This window comes from Sapajus apella, unplaced genomic scaffold (assembly GCF_009761245.1).
Source record: "Sapajus apella isolate SASKATOON/1434 unplaced genomic scaffold, GSC_monkey_1.0 scaffold48, whole genome shotgun sequence".
NCBI classification, from domain to species: domain Eukaryota; kingdom Metazoa; phylum Chordata; class Mammalia; order Primates; family Cebidae; genus Sapajus; species Sapajus apella.
The window spans coordinates 7,408,364-7,423,245 of NW_022436988.1; the positions used below are offsets into that span (position 1 = coordinate 7,408,364).

Sequence of the window (14,882 nt, forward strand, 5' to 3'; positions counted from 1 at the left end):
CGGGACCTGGCACGGATGGGGGCGGAGCCGCCGCCCCTGACTGACAGCCTGACTGCGCGGCCGGGACGGTCCCTCCGCTCCCGATCCGGCTGGAGGGAGGGGGGAGGGGCGGGATTTCCTGCGGGAGGCGCCGAGCCGGCCTTGGAAAAGGAGAAGGAGAAAGGGGGGCGGGGGGAGTGGGAGCCACCGTCCTGAGTGCCAGGGACCGAGCAGGGCCAGCCGGACCCCGGCGGGCGGCCGGGAAAGGTGAGGCCCGCGCTGGGGGTCAGCGCCCCTGGGGGCGGGCGCAAACTAACTTTCCTTGCGGGATTGGCGGGCGCCTCCATCTCCCCGCTCCTTCCGTCCTCCTCGCGCCCCTTTTTCCATCCTCCGCGTTTATACCTCGGGGCTTGGCCCGCCCGGCTTCTCCCGCCGCTTTGTTCCCGGGGTGGGCTTGGGCTGGGCTGGGCTGGGCTGGACTGGGGGGTTGCTCGGCGCTGGAGGGACATTCCGGGGGGCGGGGGAACCAGGCCGACCCCAGGCACTGCCAAGGGCGCCCTCCGCCTACGACGGCAACGGGCCCCGAGTGGGAGTGCCCCTGGGTTGGGCTTGGGACATTTGGGGAGTGAGGGGTTCCCGGCTAGGGCCCCAGGCCTGCGAGGATCTCATGCCACAAGACTTTGGCAACAAATGCGCTGCCACCGAGAAACTGACGTAAGCTTCTTTGCAGTGGAGTCCAGGGTTTGGGCTTCAGGTTCAGGCTTGGGGCGCTTGGGAGCCCGTTTATCAGCCGTGCCCGAGCTCTGTCTGTTTTCGTTGCCCAGCTGCTCCTCCACCCGACACAAGGGGCGAGGACGGGTCAGCAACAGGTGCTGTGAGCTTCGCTCTCCAGCAGGCAGAGCCCCCAGAAACGGGGGGCCAGAAGCACTTCATGCCCTCCGTTCACAAAGAGCCCTAGGGCTAGGGCATCCAGCCATTACTCCTCCGTAGGGCGGAGTCTGGGGGCTGGCGCCTTTGACAGGGAGTGACCCCTGCCCGCCTGCCTGTGCCTGTGCCTGACCCTCCCGGCCCCACCTTCTGGCCCGCCAGTTGTCTGTGGGTGTCGGAGCCTGGGGCTGTGGAGAACAGGCTGCTGGCCCGGCCTGCCCCAGTATGTCATGCTGCCAGGGCCCCTCCTGCCCAAGGTTGAGGTACTGCCAGGTGCCCTGGGGCCCCAGTGACTCAGCCTCCCCCTTCCAGAATGCCACCTCCCCCCCACCAATACTCCTCTCAAGCATGGCAGCTTCCTCCGAACTTCAAGTGGCTCAGCTCCTCCATCAACTCTCAGGGGAGCCAGAGGGCTTCCTTAAGGTTCTGTCCTGCTCATCCTATGCACCCCGCTTCTGGAACCCTTGCAGGCTGTGGCCCAGCATTCAACAGAGACACTGCCCCTTTTCCAGACCCCTGGGACCCGTGCTGCCTGAGGCCCAAGGGAATGCTGGCTGCTTTCTGGGTAGGCACTGGTGTTCCCCAGCCAAGCCGGGAAGATTGGTGTGCCCGGTCCCAGCCCATCCTGGAGCTGTCGGAAGCCACAAGCTGATATCCATCCAGATTTCCACATAACCTCCACCCCACAAAGATTGGCTTTCCTTCCTGTGGTGGCAGTTCAGAGTACCTTTGGGAGTGACCCTCAGCACCTGGCAAGGAGCCCGCTGCCTGGGACACCAGACTTGCTCCCCCAGAACTGGGAGCCCTCCAAGGAGCTGCGGCATGGTGCTCTGACGCCCCAGCTTGGACCCTTGCCCTGGACTCCTGAGCGCAGAGCTCAGACCAGGAGCCAGGATGGGTCGTGAACAGGACCTGATCCTCGCTGTCAAGAATGGAGATGTGACCGGTGTGCAGAAACTGGTGGCGAAGGTCAAGGCCACAAAGACAAGTGAGTACTTGGTGGGGTGAGCATCTAGCTGAAGCCCTCTGAGTGTTCAGGCCACTGAGGTTTGGGGCATGGGGATGGGTCACTGTGATCTGCATGCTTGGGGAGGGTGGACTGTCTTGTGCTCAATAAGAAGTGCCTCTGTGTGAGAGAGCCAGAGAGAAAGTTGGGTTCCCCTTGCTGTGTGTCCTTAGGCAAGTCACTTAACCTCTCTGGGCTGCAGTTTCCTTGCTTGCAAAATGAGAGGGTTGAAGTACATTCATTCACGTCGTTATTGAATGCCTATTGCTTATCACCCAGGCTGGAGTGCAGTGGCATGATCTTGGCTCACTGGAACCTCCAACTTCTGGATTTAAGCCATTCTCCTGCCTCAGCCTCCTGAGTAGTTGGGATTACAGGTGTGCACCACCACACCTGGCTTTTTTAAAAAAATATTTTTGGTAGAGATGGAGCTTCACCATGTTGACCATGCTGGTCTCGAACTCCAGACCTCAAGTGATCCACCCACCTAGGCCTCCCAAAGTGCTGGGATTATAAGCTGAGTCACGGCGCCCAGCTCAGGCTCTGCTCTCAGCACTGGACCATAGTAGTGAATAAAACAGACCCAGATTCCTGTCCTCATGGAGTCGCCTTCTAGCAGGTGGTCTTTCTGATGTGTTCTTTGGAGCCATGGGGTTTCTGACAGTGGGTTAGAGAAGACTGAATAGCTAGAACTTCATCCCTACCCCCAACCTCAAATGCACACATTTCAACCAGAGCGTCTGTGTTTGTGTCTTAAGAGGATATCTGTAAAATAGCTTTTTTTTTTTTTTTCTTGAGTTAGAGTCTCAATTTCTCACCCAGGCTGGAGTGCAGCGGTGTGATCTCAGCTCACTGCAACCTCCGCCTCTCGGGTTCAAGTGATTCTCCTGCCCGAGCCTCCCAAGTAGCTGGGATCACAGGTGCCTGCCACCACACCTGGCTAGTTTTTGTGTTTTTAGTAGAGACCGGGTTTCACCATGTTGGTCAGGCTGGTCTCAAACTCCTGACCTCAGGTGATCCACGTGCCTCGGCCTCCCAGAGTGCTGGATTACAGGCATGAGCTACTGCACCTGGCGGCAAGATCGCTTTTAAAAAGGGAGTTCTACTGCTTAAAAAAAGTTCAGCACTTTCTAAACACTTGCTAAATAAAGTCCCTCTTACCCTGACATGTGTGCCCTTTGGGGCGGGGGAAGTGGGGGGCGTGATGGCCAGAGCTCGTTTGCTAGAGGTTTTCACATAGCCTGGAAGCTCGATGCAGTAGTGGCCACACCTGAGCCCCATGTCTTGGGTCCCTCTGTAGTGAGACTGCCTTATAGGGAGAATAGACCCCTGGGCTTCAGGGAACGCTCTCTGGGCTGTCCCAGGAGGCCACTGGACTTGTCACCTTGAGATCCTAGATCAGCATGGGCAAGAGGTGGGTCCTGCCACCAGACTGAGGCAGGAGTAGTTTCCTGGATGGGAAGGTCTCCTCTGGAGTGCAGGGGCTGTAGCCCCAAGACACACCTTGGCCATGTGCACTGGAAGGAGTCCCCCAGGCTACCTGAACACCTGGGGTCTGGGTACCAGAGGAAGAGCTTTAACCTCATGCATCCACTGGCACATCAGGGCAGGGTGGGAGACCCAGGGTCCGGAGAGGTGGCGATGTGGGGTGGTCTCTGTGCCTAGGGAAGTGGACACAGGGTGAGTGCCACAGGGGAGGTGCTAAGGAGGTCCCAGGGGAGAGCCCTAAGGTTCAACAGTGCAGCCACTCCCTTCATCTGTCACCTTTGTGTTGTTTTTGGCAACCTGCCCAGTGGGGCCTTGATCAAGCTGCTGCTGGCCTCGAAGCTCTGGGGCCTCAAAGTGAGGCCCGCAGGTGGGGTCTGGAGACCAGCGGCTGGAACTGCAGATCCAGGCTTTTAGGCTCTGAGAAGGTCCCTTGTGCCCAGTGGGAAATGTCTGTGGGGAAAGAGGTCTTCCTTTGGTTCCATAGGGGAGAATTCACCCTGTGCAGGGTATAGGCACAGGCACAGCATGACTGGGGCCTGGGATTCCTTGTGAGGCCCTGGCACTGTGCCTCCTCCCAAGTCCTCTGAGAAGCTGGTGACAAAAGTGAGATCACAAGATGACATTTGCAAACCTTATAGTTTATGAAATATTGTAATTTCCTTATCTGCCTCTGAGATAGGTATTTCAATATTCATTCTGCAGATAAGGAAAGTGATGCTCAGAGAGGGTTAGTGACTTGCCTAAAGTCACACAGCCATAGCATGGGAGAGCAGAGGCAAAGCTGCACCCTGTCCCCTGTGCTCTGCACTCAGCTGCCCATCAGAATTCCCTGTTCTTTTCAGAGATGGGGGTCTCACTTTGGGAAGTCAAGGCAGGCGGATCACCTGAGGTCAGGAGTTTGAGACCAGCCAGACCAACATGGAGAAACTCCGTCTCTACTAAAATTACAAAATTAGCCAGGTGTGGTGGTGCCTGCCTGTAATCCCAGCTACTTGGGAGGCTGAGGCAAGAGAATCGCTTGAACCCAGGAGGCGGAGGTTGGGGTGAGCTGAGATCGTGCTATTGCACTCCAGCCTGAGCAACAAGAGCAAAACTGTCTCAAAAAAAAAAAATAATAATGGAAGTACAGACTGGGGCAGCCATGATGGCACACACCTATAGTCCCAACTACTCAGGAGGCTGAGACGGGAGGATAACTTTGGCCTAGGAGTTTGAGACTGGCCTAGGCAACATAGTAAGATGCTGTCTCTACAAAAAATTATGAAGTTATCTGGGCATGGTGGCACATTCCTGTAGTCCCAGCTACTCAGGAGGCTGAGGTGGGAGGATTGCTTGAGCCTGGGAGGTCAAGGCTGCAGTGAGCCGAGATTGTACCATTACACTCCAGCCAGGGCAACAGAACAAGACCCTGTCTCAAAAAATTTAACAAATAAAAGTGCAGACTCCTTGGATTCCCCTGAAAATCAGACTCATCAGAGGGCCTGGGACTCTGAATCAGGACGTTCTCCTGGTAATTCTAATGCAGTTCTCAGGAGTGGGACTGGGGACTCTTGCTCCGTATCACAAGAAAGCAGAGGAAACTGCTACAAGGGAGGTGTCAGGACTCCCCTTTTTCCTTCTGAGGGGTAGCTGGAGCTTTATAGCTATCCAGAGAGAGAACAGAGAGGCGGGAGATGCTCCCTCAGCCTCCTCCCTTTGATATCTGGCTGATTCTCTGCCCCCACCCAGGTCCCCTTCAGGGAGCAGGTGGCTGAGAGAAGAGGAATACAGTTGTCCTGACCCTGCCCCTCCACACCACTCCCTTTTCCTAACAATCTCCTTCTTTGGCCAGAGGAAATGGGGTGTGCTGGGGCAGCCGGCTGAGCTCACATCCTCTGCCCGGGAGCCTAAATCAGGAGCCACCCTTCCACCCCCAGCGCCAGGCCCGGGAAGTAGGCTGTACCGCAGAGGAAGTGCCTGGAACCGGGACCCTCTGTCCTCCCGCCAAGGTCCCCAGCCCGGTCATTCTGAGCCTCTCCCCCACTGCCTTTCCGGCCATTGTTCTGGAAAGAACGGAGCCACCCAGCCTGGCCCTTGCCCTGTTCCTGTCCCGCCTGTCACATTGTCCTGCCCCTCCCTGGAGGAACTGCATCCCACCACCCAGCTGCCTCATCCCAAACTGTCCAGGCTGTTGGAGGAGGAGGGCTGATGGAAGAGGAGGCAGCTTGAAGGGCGCTCTGTGTCTCTTCCCTGCTGACCTCGTATTCACTGGGACTCAGAGAGGTGCGGTGGCAGGCCAAGGTCACACAGCCAGAGTGAGCATTTGAACTGTGCACTTCCGCTTCTAGAGTCCCTCTTCTTTCTACTGCCTCGAATAGTTCTGAATGAAAAAGGGAAATGGTTCTTTCCAAGGGGACTGAAGAAAAATGGAGTCTATGTTTCTTCCCAGTGGCTGCAGCCCCTTTAGCTTTTTGTCCCTCCTTGGCCCTGTCCTTACCTTTGTGGCACAGTGTCCTTCAGCTTGGCCCTCAGTGTAGCTGTCCCCTCCCTCCCTGTGCCATGCTCCCCACTGCAAGGTTGGTCCCTCCCCTCCCTGTTGGAATGAAGCCCTGTCCTGCCCAGGCTACTGGGGTATTGAGGGGCCCACCAGAGCCTGGGGGGCAGGCCTGGGCCAGCACGCTTGGCACTCCGCCCAGCCTCGTTGAGCCAGGCTCACTCCTTCCCTGCAGGGGTCTAGCAGGAGGCAGGGGCGGCCCGGGACAGGCCTTCCTTCCCTCCCCGGCACTTCAAGAACCACTCCCACCAGTTCCCTGGATCACTCGGGGAGCACACCTGCCTGAACCCTGCCCCGAGGGGTTGGCCCCAGTACCTCTTACCACCAACCTGCAGAGTTCTTGTCCAGGCCACGGACATGTCAGCAGTAGCAGGGACTCCCCAGGCAGTCTGAGAACCCACTGGGATCCCAGTGGGAACAGTGTGGCTCCTGTGCCAGCTCTTGTTGGAGGACCATCACCCTAACATCGGGATGGTACTGACCAACACATCAGGAGGGCTAGATGGCAAGAGCGCCTCTCTTTGCATATGACAAGGTCAGGCACTGTACTCACAGCCCCTGTGAGCAGGTTCTGATCAGCTCGTTTTACAGTTGAGGACACTGAGCCTGGGAGGTTAAATGACTTGTCATGGTCACACAGCTAGCCCCTGGCAGAGCCGGGGTGGGGTAGAGGCCTGACTGATGTCACCTTCCCCTGGAATGCCCAGGACTGGGGATAGTGGTGCTTCAGGCAGCATTTGTCCTGCCCTTGAACACCTAGTGCCTCTTTCCTTCTCTTCCCCCACCCCTCGGCCCAATAGGACAACGTGACTCACTGCCTGGCCCATTCAGGCAGGAATGCTAACCATCCACACCGTGGGCCTGTCCGCTGAGGGCACATTGTGCCAGTCCCACCCCCTGCCCCCTTTGGCTCTATAAACAAGTGGGGCTGGGGCGAGGGGAAGCCAGGCACCGCCAAAGCAGCATCCTGCCCTGGCTGCCGTCACACTGACAGGCTGGTGGGCCAGGGTGGGAGCCACAGGGACGGGACAGGCAAAAGGCCATGGGGCAGGTACTTTCCTGCACACCAAGAGGTCAGCTGGGCTGTGACTGGTGGGGAGAGGGATGCTGGGTGAGGGCAGATTATCTCATGGCCCTGACACCTCCTCTCCTGACCCCCCCCAGAGCTCCTGGGCTCCACAAAGAGGCTCAACGTGAACTACCAGGATGCTGATGGGTGAGTGGGAGCCCCCTTCCCTCTGCAGAGCTGCTGGGTGGGAGCAGTAGAGCCCCAGGGGTGGGGCTAGAAGGAAAGATCCTGAGGCCCAGGGTCCCTTTGGCCCTGGACGTGTATTTGCTTCGAATTGTGGGTCCTGTCCCTAGGGCCAGAGGGAGGGGGCACCCGCCCGCCTGTGGAGTTAGCCCAGAGTGAGGGGCCTCCTGGGGTCAGATTCCTTTGGGGCTCCCTTTTCTCCCTGGAGGGTAGGAGCCCTCAGGCTCCTGCTCCCACGGCCCCCTCCCCTGGGCCAGCTGGGAATTGGGGGCCAGACAAACAGGCCTCTCAGTGCAGACACAGAGCCCTTTCATGCTGTGGCCCAGCCACTGCGCTCCCACGGCAGGGCTGGCAGGGTGGGGTGGCCAGTAACCCATCCCTGCCAGCCCCCAGGAGAGGTTTGGGTATGGAAGACCAGGATTTGGGGGTAAAGGCTGCCCACCAACACCCCCAACTTTGTGTCCCCCCACACCAGATTCTCTGCCCTCCATCACGCCGCTTTGGGGGGCAGCCTGGAGCTCATAGCCTTGCTGCTAGAGGCTCAGGCCACCGTTGACATCAAGGACAGCAATGGTGAGACCCCCATGTGCCCCTGACCCCCACCCCGGGCAGGTAGGGGCCCTACCCAGACCCTGGACCAGAGCTTGCTCCTGTTACAACGTAGCAGTGCTAATAGATGTTAGCACAGCTTCTCCAGGCTTGCAAGTGGCTTTTCCCTGTTTAATCTTTACAGTTTTCTTGCATAGAGGGTGGTACTAACATCCCATTATTCAGATGAGTAGGTTGAGGCTCAGCGAGGTCTTGTCGCTGTCCTGGGGTCATCATCATCCGAGGTGGGCACGGCAGGACTCTGGCTTCAGCCCCGTCAAGCTGGACCTCTTCCTGACCACATGCAGGTGGAGCTGGCATTGCATCCCCTGGTCCCCTCAGCTGGCCTGGCTCCATCCTCTGCTCAGTCCCTCTCCACCCCCAATGCCACCCCAGGACGTTCCTCAGAACCTCTTCCCTCCTGCCAGGCATGCGCCCACTACACTATGCAGCTTGGCAGGGCCGGCTGGAGCCTGTGAGGCTGCTGCTGCGTGCCTCCGCGGCCGTCAATGCCGCCTCGCTGGACGGGCAGATCCCCCTGCACCTGGCCGCGCAGTATGGACACTATGAGGTGGTATGTGAGGCTGCCCACAGGGACTTGGCACAGGGCGCAGCGGGGTGCTGGACAAGCCAGGCCCCCTCACTTGGCTCCCCTTGACCCTAGTCAGAAATGCTCCTCCAGCATCAGTCCAACCCGTGCCTGGTCAACAAGGCCAAGAAGACACCCCTGGATCTGGCCTGTGAATTTGGCCGACTCAAGGTGAGGCCCGCAGCCTTGGGGTGCTGGGTCCTAGACGTGTACAAGGTCTGAGGAGGAGGCTCTAACTGGGTGCTGGGTTGTTGTAGGTGGCCCAGCTGCTACTGAACAGCCACTTATGTGTGGCACTACTGGAGGGCGAGGCCAAGGACCCGTGTGACCCCAACTACACTACACCCCTGCATTTGGCTGCCAAGAATGGCCACAGAGAAGTCATCAGGTACCCTTGGGGTACCCCCACTTTTTCATCACCTTCCTGTGGGACCATCGGTGCCCCTCAGTGCCTTCCCCCACTGCCCTCTTTACCTGGGCTCTCCATCTCCCAGCCCCCAGCAGTCAGCGTCCCCTCCTGCCCCACCTCCCCATGACTCCCCCCGTCCATTGCAGGCAGCTCCTGAGAGCCGGGATCGAGATCAACCGCCAGACCAAGACTGGCACGGCGCTCCACGAGGCCGCACTGTACGGCAAGACCGAGGTGGTGCGGCTGCTCCTGGAGGTGGGTGTGGGCCCCTGCTCCCTCGCAGGTGTCCCTGGAGCCTCTGCCCTGGGCCCTGACTGGCTGGGGAGGTTCGGGAGGGAGGACTCCAGCATGGCTTTTGCATGGACGTCAGGGAAGAGGCCTGACTTCCTTCTGAACGGTGCTGAGGCAGTAGAGATGGATTGGGAGCAGAACAGCCCAATTCGCTCTGCCGCCTACTAGCTGAGTGAACTTGAGCTTGTCCTTGATTGAGTCCCTGAGCTTCTATTTCCTCGTCTGTAAAATCTGAAAATGATAATAGTACCTACATCCTGGGTAGCTGAGAGAAGTGGGAGGAGAGGTGCCTAGCGTGTGCTCATGCGTCACTTTGCGCCCAGGGAGGTGTGGACGTGAACATCCGGAATACATATAACCAGACGGCGCTGGACATAGTGAATCAGTTCACCACCTCCCAGGCCAGCCGGGAAATCAAGCAACTACTGCGGGGTAAGTGCAGGGAGGAGACCTTGCCCAGGGGGCCTGGTGGAGGGGGAGTGGTTGTCCCTGGGGGAGGGTTGTCAAGGGGATACGGGTTGGGAAGATGCCCTAAGGACCCTTAGATGACACCTTTCCCCCACCCCGTTCTCTTAGAGGCCTCAGGGATCCTGAAGGTCCGAGCGCTCAAGGATTTCTGGAACCTCCACGATCCCACTGCTCTCAATGTCCGGGCAGGGGATGTCATCACGGTGAGGGGCCAGGCAGACATTCCTTGGCACATACAAATGATTTTGGTTACTGATTTGGGCACCTGGCTATGTTACCAGGTTCTGCTCTGAGGTTTCTATATTCACCCTCATTTAACTCTTCCCAAAGCCAAGGAAGGCAGTGCGATTAGCGTTTCTTCTTTAGGAATGACAAACTTGAGAATTAAACAAAATAAAATTAAGAGAAATTAAAGTGACTTGCCCAAGGTCACACAGCTAGCAAGTAGTGGAGCTGTGATTTGACCACAGGCCGCCACCAGGGCTCATCCTGGAGGCACAGGGGAGATTGGGCTGGCTGCTGGCAGCAGGGGCGGAATTTGGGCCAGTGTGGGCATCAGAGGCCAGCTCCTTGGGGGCAGGGGAAGAGCTGGACCAGGGTTGCTGGACTGCAGCTGCAGGAACAGCTGTTTGCCACTTGCCTGGTGCTGGGAGTGACCAGGTCCCTGCCCCCCACCCCTGGACGCAGGTGCTAGAACAGCATCCCGACGGCCGCTGGAAGGGCCACATCCATGAGAGCCAAAGGGGCACAGACCGCATAGGCTACTTCCCCCCGGGCATCGTTGAGGTGGTCAGCAAGCGGGTGGGTGTCCCTGCAGCCCGCCTCCCCTCCGCACCCACCCCCCTGCGCCCAGGCTTCTCCCGGACACCGCAGCCTCCTGCCGATGACCCCCTGCACCCTCTTACCTACGGCCAGCTTCCTCGGGTGGGCCTCAGCCCAGACAGCCCAGGTACATCCTCCCAGGGGGCAGTGCTGGGCACTGTGTGGGTGTGTGGCCTGGGCAAGCTGCCAGTCAGCTGTTGGCAGTGTCCCCTGGGGCTCTGACCCTTGGCTTCTCCCCTCCACAGCAGGTGACAGGAATAGCGTGGGCAGTGAGGGCAGTGTGGGCAGTATCCGCAGCGCTGGCAGCGGGCAGAGCTCCGAGGGCACTAACGGCCACGGCCCTGGCCTCCTGATTGAGAATGCCCAGGTAGGATGGTGAGGTCAGGAACCAGGGCAGGGCTCACCCCCCACTGCCAGTTCCTCAAATGCTAAGTTAGCTCATGCCCTGTCTCCAGCCACTGCCCTCAGCCGGAGAGGACCAGGTGCTGCCAGGACTCCACCCACCATCCCTGGCAGGTAGGAAGGGTCAGGGGAGCTGGGTTGGCTAGGAGAGGTGCAGGTAAGGAGGCCAAGGGTGGGCACCCCTTCCTCCTGCCACCTCTCCATTCCATGTCTCTCCCTCCTTGAAGACAACCTGAGCCACCGCCCTCTGGCCAACTGCCGCTCTGGGGAGCAGATCTTCACCCAGGACGTGCGGCCCGAACAGCTGCTGGAGGGGAAGGTGTGAACTCCCCTGGGGTGCACTGTGGGCCTTGGGGCTGGGGTGGGTAGGGCAGGGAGATGCAAGGGCCTCTGTATGGACTGAAGTCCTGCTCAGGCAGGCCCCTGGGGGGAGGCTGGAGGCTTGGCCCAGTTCCTGCTAATTCTGCCCCCTTCCCCCACCCCACAGGATGCACAGGCTATTTATAACTGGCTGAGTGAGTTCCAGCTGGAGGGCTACACTGCCCACTTTCTTCAGGCTGGCTATGACGTGCCTACCATCAGCCGCATGACGCCTGAGGTGGGTGCTGCAGCCCAGGAGCAGTGCCCAGTGGGCCGGGGAGGGCCCAGCAGGCAGGGGAAGGGCCTGATGGCCAGACTCTGTGCGGCAGGATCTGACGGCCATCGGGGTGACCAAGCCTGGCCACAGAAAGAAGATTGCCTCAGAGATTGCTCAGCTCAGCATTGCTGAGTGGCTGCCTACCTACATCCCGGTGAGCCATCAGGGTGGTTGGGGAGTGGGGCACGTGCTGTCGCCCATCAGGGTGGCTGGGGAGTAGGGCACGTGCTGGTGCCTTTTCCTCTCTGGCTGGGGGCGGAGGCTGGCCGGGAGCTGTTTTGAGGACGATGCTCTTCCAGACGGACCTGCTGGAGTGGCTGTGTGCACTGGGGCTGCCGCAGTACCACAAGCAGCTGGTGAGCAGCGGCTACGATTCCATGGGGCTGGTGACCGACCTCACCTGGGAGGAGCTGCAGGAGATCGGGGTCAACAAGCTCGGTGAGGACTGCCCTGAGGCCTGGCCCCACCCACCTTTGGGGTCTCCAAGAGAAGAGAGAATGGGGCCCAGTCATGGCCAGGACAACCCCAGCCCCAGCTAACTTTGCCACTTCTGTTTCCATCTCAGGGCATCAGAAGAAGCTTATGCTGGGGGTGAAGCGGCTGGCAGAGCTTCGGCGGGGCTTGCTGCAGGGAGAGGCCCTCAGTGAAGGCGGGCGCCGGCTGGCCAAGGGTCCGGAGCTGATGGCCATCGAGGGCCTAGAGAACGGGGAAGTCCCAGCTACCGCCAGCCCGCGGCTCCTCACCTTCCAGGGCAGCGAGCTGAGCCAAGAGCTACAGGCAGCCATGGCAGGGGGTGGCCCTGAGCCACTCCCCCTCCCACCTGCCCGCTCTCCCAGCCAGGAGAGCATCGGGGCACGCTCACGGGGGTCCGGCCACTCACAGGAACAGCCTGCCCTACAGCCCGGAGGTGGAGATCCTAGCACCCTCCAGGAGAGGAACCTTCCAGAGGGCACAGAGCGGCCCCCTAAGCTTTGTACCCTACTTCCTGGCCAAGGACCCCCACCCTATGTTTTTATGAGCCCCCAGGGCTCCCCCTCCAGCCCGGCCCCAGGGCCACCTCCTGGCGCACCCTGGGCCTTCTCCTACTTGGCTGGACCCCCTGCTACTCCCCCAGACCCACCTCGACCTAAGCGCCGGTCCCACAGCCTGAGCCGCCCTGGCCCCGTGGAGGGGGACACTGAAGGGGAGGCCGAAGGGCCAGTGGGCAGTGCCCTGGGCAGTTATGCCACCCTTACCCGGCGGCCAGGACGCAGCGCCCTTGCCCGGACCAGTCCTAGCGCCACCCCAACCCCAGCTCGGGGGACTCCTCGCAGCCAGTCCTTCGCCCTGCGGGCCCGGCGCAAAGGCCCCCCACCCCCACCCCCCAAGCGCCTCAGCTCTGTCTCTGGCCCTACCCCAGAGGCACCTCCCCTAGACGGGAGCCCAGGGCACAAGGAGGGGGCCTCAGGGCCCCGAAGGCGAACACTGAGTGAACCCGCTGGCCCCTCAGAGCCCCCTGGCCCACCTGCCCCGTCAGGGCCGTCGTCGGACACAGAGGAGGAGGAGCCAGGCCCCGAGGGGACGCCCCCATCTCGGGGCAGCTCTGGGGAAGGGCTGCCGTTTGCAGAGGAAGGGAACCTGACCATCAAACAGCGGCCGAAGCCCGCTGGCCCCCCACCCCGAGAGACATCCGTGCCCCCGGGCCTCGATTTCAACCTCACAGAATCAGACACTGTTAAGCGGAGGCCCAAGTGCCGGGAGAGAGAGCCGCTGCAGACCGCCCTGCTGGCCTTCGGAGTGGCCAGCGTCACGCCTGGCCCTGCTGCCCCCCTGCCCTCCTCAGCTCCTGGCGAGTCTCCTTCAGCTTCTCCTAGCCCTCCTCAGCCTGAGCCCAGCAGCCTTCCACCCCAAGGAGCCCCAGCCCCCCTTGCTCCCAGCCCCGCCACACAGCCCTCGGTGCTGCCCTGCCCAGGGCCGGGTCTGGAGAGCTCAGCAGCTAGTCAGCGGAGTGGGGAGACAGAACCCCCAGCCGCCCCTGCTGCCCTCCTCAAGGTGCCTGGAGCAGGTAAGAGACGAGGCCTGCGGAGAAGCATTGCTGGCAGGGTTACGTCCGGCCCAGCCAAGTCCCAGGCCAACCTTTTTGTCTCTGCAGGAACAGCCCCCAAGCCTGTATCGGTGGCCTGCACCCAGCTGGCATTTTCTGGCCCAAAGCTAGCGCCCCGGCTCGGCCCCCGTCCAGTGCCTCCTCCACGGCCTGAGAGCACTGGGACTGTGGGCCCAGGCCAGGCCCAGCAGAGACTGGAGCAGACCAGCTCGTCCCTGGCAGCTGCACTGAGAGCTGCGGAGAAGAGCATTGGCACGGAGGAGCAAGAGGGGTGAGGGGGGCTGGCAGGGGAGGGAGAGAAGGCTTCGGAGAAATAGTGGTCCCTGTGCCCTCTGCCTGGAGCTCCTGGGGATGTTGGAGGGTGACATTGCAGGCACTAATGGGATAAGAGGCCAGGTGTTGGAGTCACCCAGATCTGACCTTCAGGGAATCCTAGTGGCTGCCATTTAAGAGGCATACGAGCCTGGGCTGTCCCTTGCCTCCCTGAGCCTCCAGGAGCTATGACAGACAGCCCCCTGCCCCAGGGCCATTGGGATGCAGGCCACTGGCTGACCTGACTGCGTCCTTCCCCTTGCTGCAGCGCCCCCAGCGCCTCCACCAAGCACATTCTGGATGACATCAGCACCATGTTCGACGCCCTGGCTGACCAGCTGGACGCCATGCTGGACTGAGCCCTTTGCCCACTATGACCTGCCGACGTCCACTGCCTTTGCCCCAGCACAGAAGAAACCCCTGTCCTCTAAAAAAAATAAATAAATAAAGGCCGGGCGTGGTGGCTCACACCTGTAATCCCAGCACTTTGGGAGGCTGAGGCAGGCGGATCACCCGAGGTCAGGAGTTCGAGACTAGCCCAGCCAGCATGGTGAAACCCTGTCTCAAAAAAAAAAAAAAAAAAAAAAAAAAAGAGGCCCTGCCACCCTAGGGATGGGCCAAGGGCTGGTCAGGCTAAAGCGCCCCTCCTAGCAGAGCCCCTTCCCACTGTAAGCCAGCAGCCATGGGCGTCGCAGCTCTTGTGGGACAGCCCACCTTATCAGAACCTGACTAGCGAGGGGCCTCCACTGCATCTCAGCAAAGCCCCTCCCAGGGTGATCTGACCAGGGTGAGGCCATACATTCAAGAGTCCTGCTCCTGGACAGGGACCTTGGTAAGAGCGCTCTCCTCAGGGAGGAAGGGGGGTTGGTAGGGCTTTAGGGGTTATTTCTCTATAACCCCCAGCCTGTGTCCTAAGTCACTGTGCCAAGGGAAGCCTCTTGCCACCCACCGTGCTGCCCAGGCCCTCAGAGGCCAAAGGAGGCATGTGTCTGGCCGGGCCCCCCCTCTGTAGGTGTACAGAGGACATGTAAATACACAGCTCCTGCCCCGCTTTCCCTCGCTGTGGCAGAGCTGGCAGGGGTGGGAGGCAGTGGGG

At 60.3% G+C, this 14,882-nt stretch overlaps 1 protein-coding gene across 4 annotated transcripts; it reads left to right on the top strand.

Annotated features, from left to right (window-relative positions):
- Nucleotides 1–69: 69 nt before the first annotated feature.
- CASKIN2 (CASK interacting protein 2) lies at nt 70–14,223 on the top strand. 4 transcript variants are annotated; one of them, XM_032241686.1, is made up of 20 exons: nt 70–246; nt 1,419–1,894; nt 7,098–7,149; nt 7,661–7,758; nt 8,202–8,347; nt 8,438–8,533; nt 8,620–8,750; nt 8,918–9,026; nt 9,386–9,494; nt 9,639–9,733; nt 10,218–10,479; nt 10,598–10,719; nt 10,808–10,868; nt 10,982–11,073; nt 11,242–11,352; nt 11,444–11,545; nt 11,691–11,829; nt 11,957–13,435; nt 13,523–13,745; nt 14,055–14,223. In XM_032241686.1, exons 2-20 carry the CDS (start codon nt 1,801–1,803, stop codon nt 14,143–14,145), a joined length of 3,612 nt encoding a protein of 1,203 aa, XP_032097577.1. In that variant the 5' UTR covers nt 70–246; nt 1,419–1,800; the 3' UTR covers nt 14,146–14,223. The 4 variants fall into 4 exon arrangements, with proteins under 4 accessions (XP_032097577.1, XP_032097578.1, XP_032097580.1 ...); XM_032241687.1 differs by having other exon boundaries at nt 110–246; nt 1,377–1,894; XM_032241689.1 differs by lacking the exons at nt 70–246; nt 1,419–1,894 and adding an exon at nt 4,766–5,662.
- Nucleotides 14,224–14,882: the final 659 nt, after the last annotated feature.

Coding starts and splice junctions, on each gene's coding strand:
- CASKIN2 (XM_032241686.1), top strand. CDS start 1,801: ATGGGTCGTGAACAGGACCTGATCCTCGCTGTCAAGAATGGAGATGTG. Junction 8,348..8,437: donor AGTATGGACACTATGAGGTG/GTATGTGAGGCT, acceptor CCTTGACCCTAG/TCAGAAATGCTCCTCCAGCA. Junction 13,746..14,054: donor GGCACGGAGGAGCAAGAGGG/GTGAGGGGGGCT, acceptor CCCTTGCTGCAG/CGCCCCCAGCGCCTCCACCA.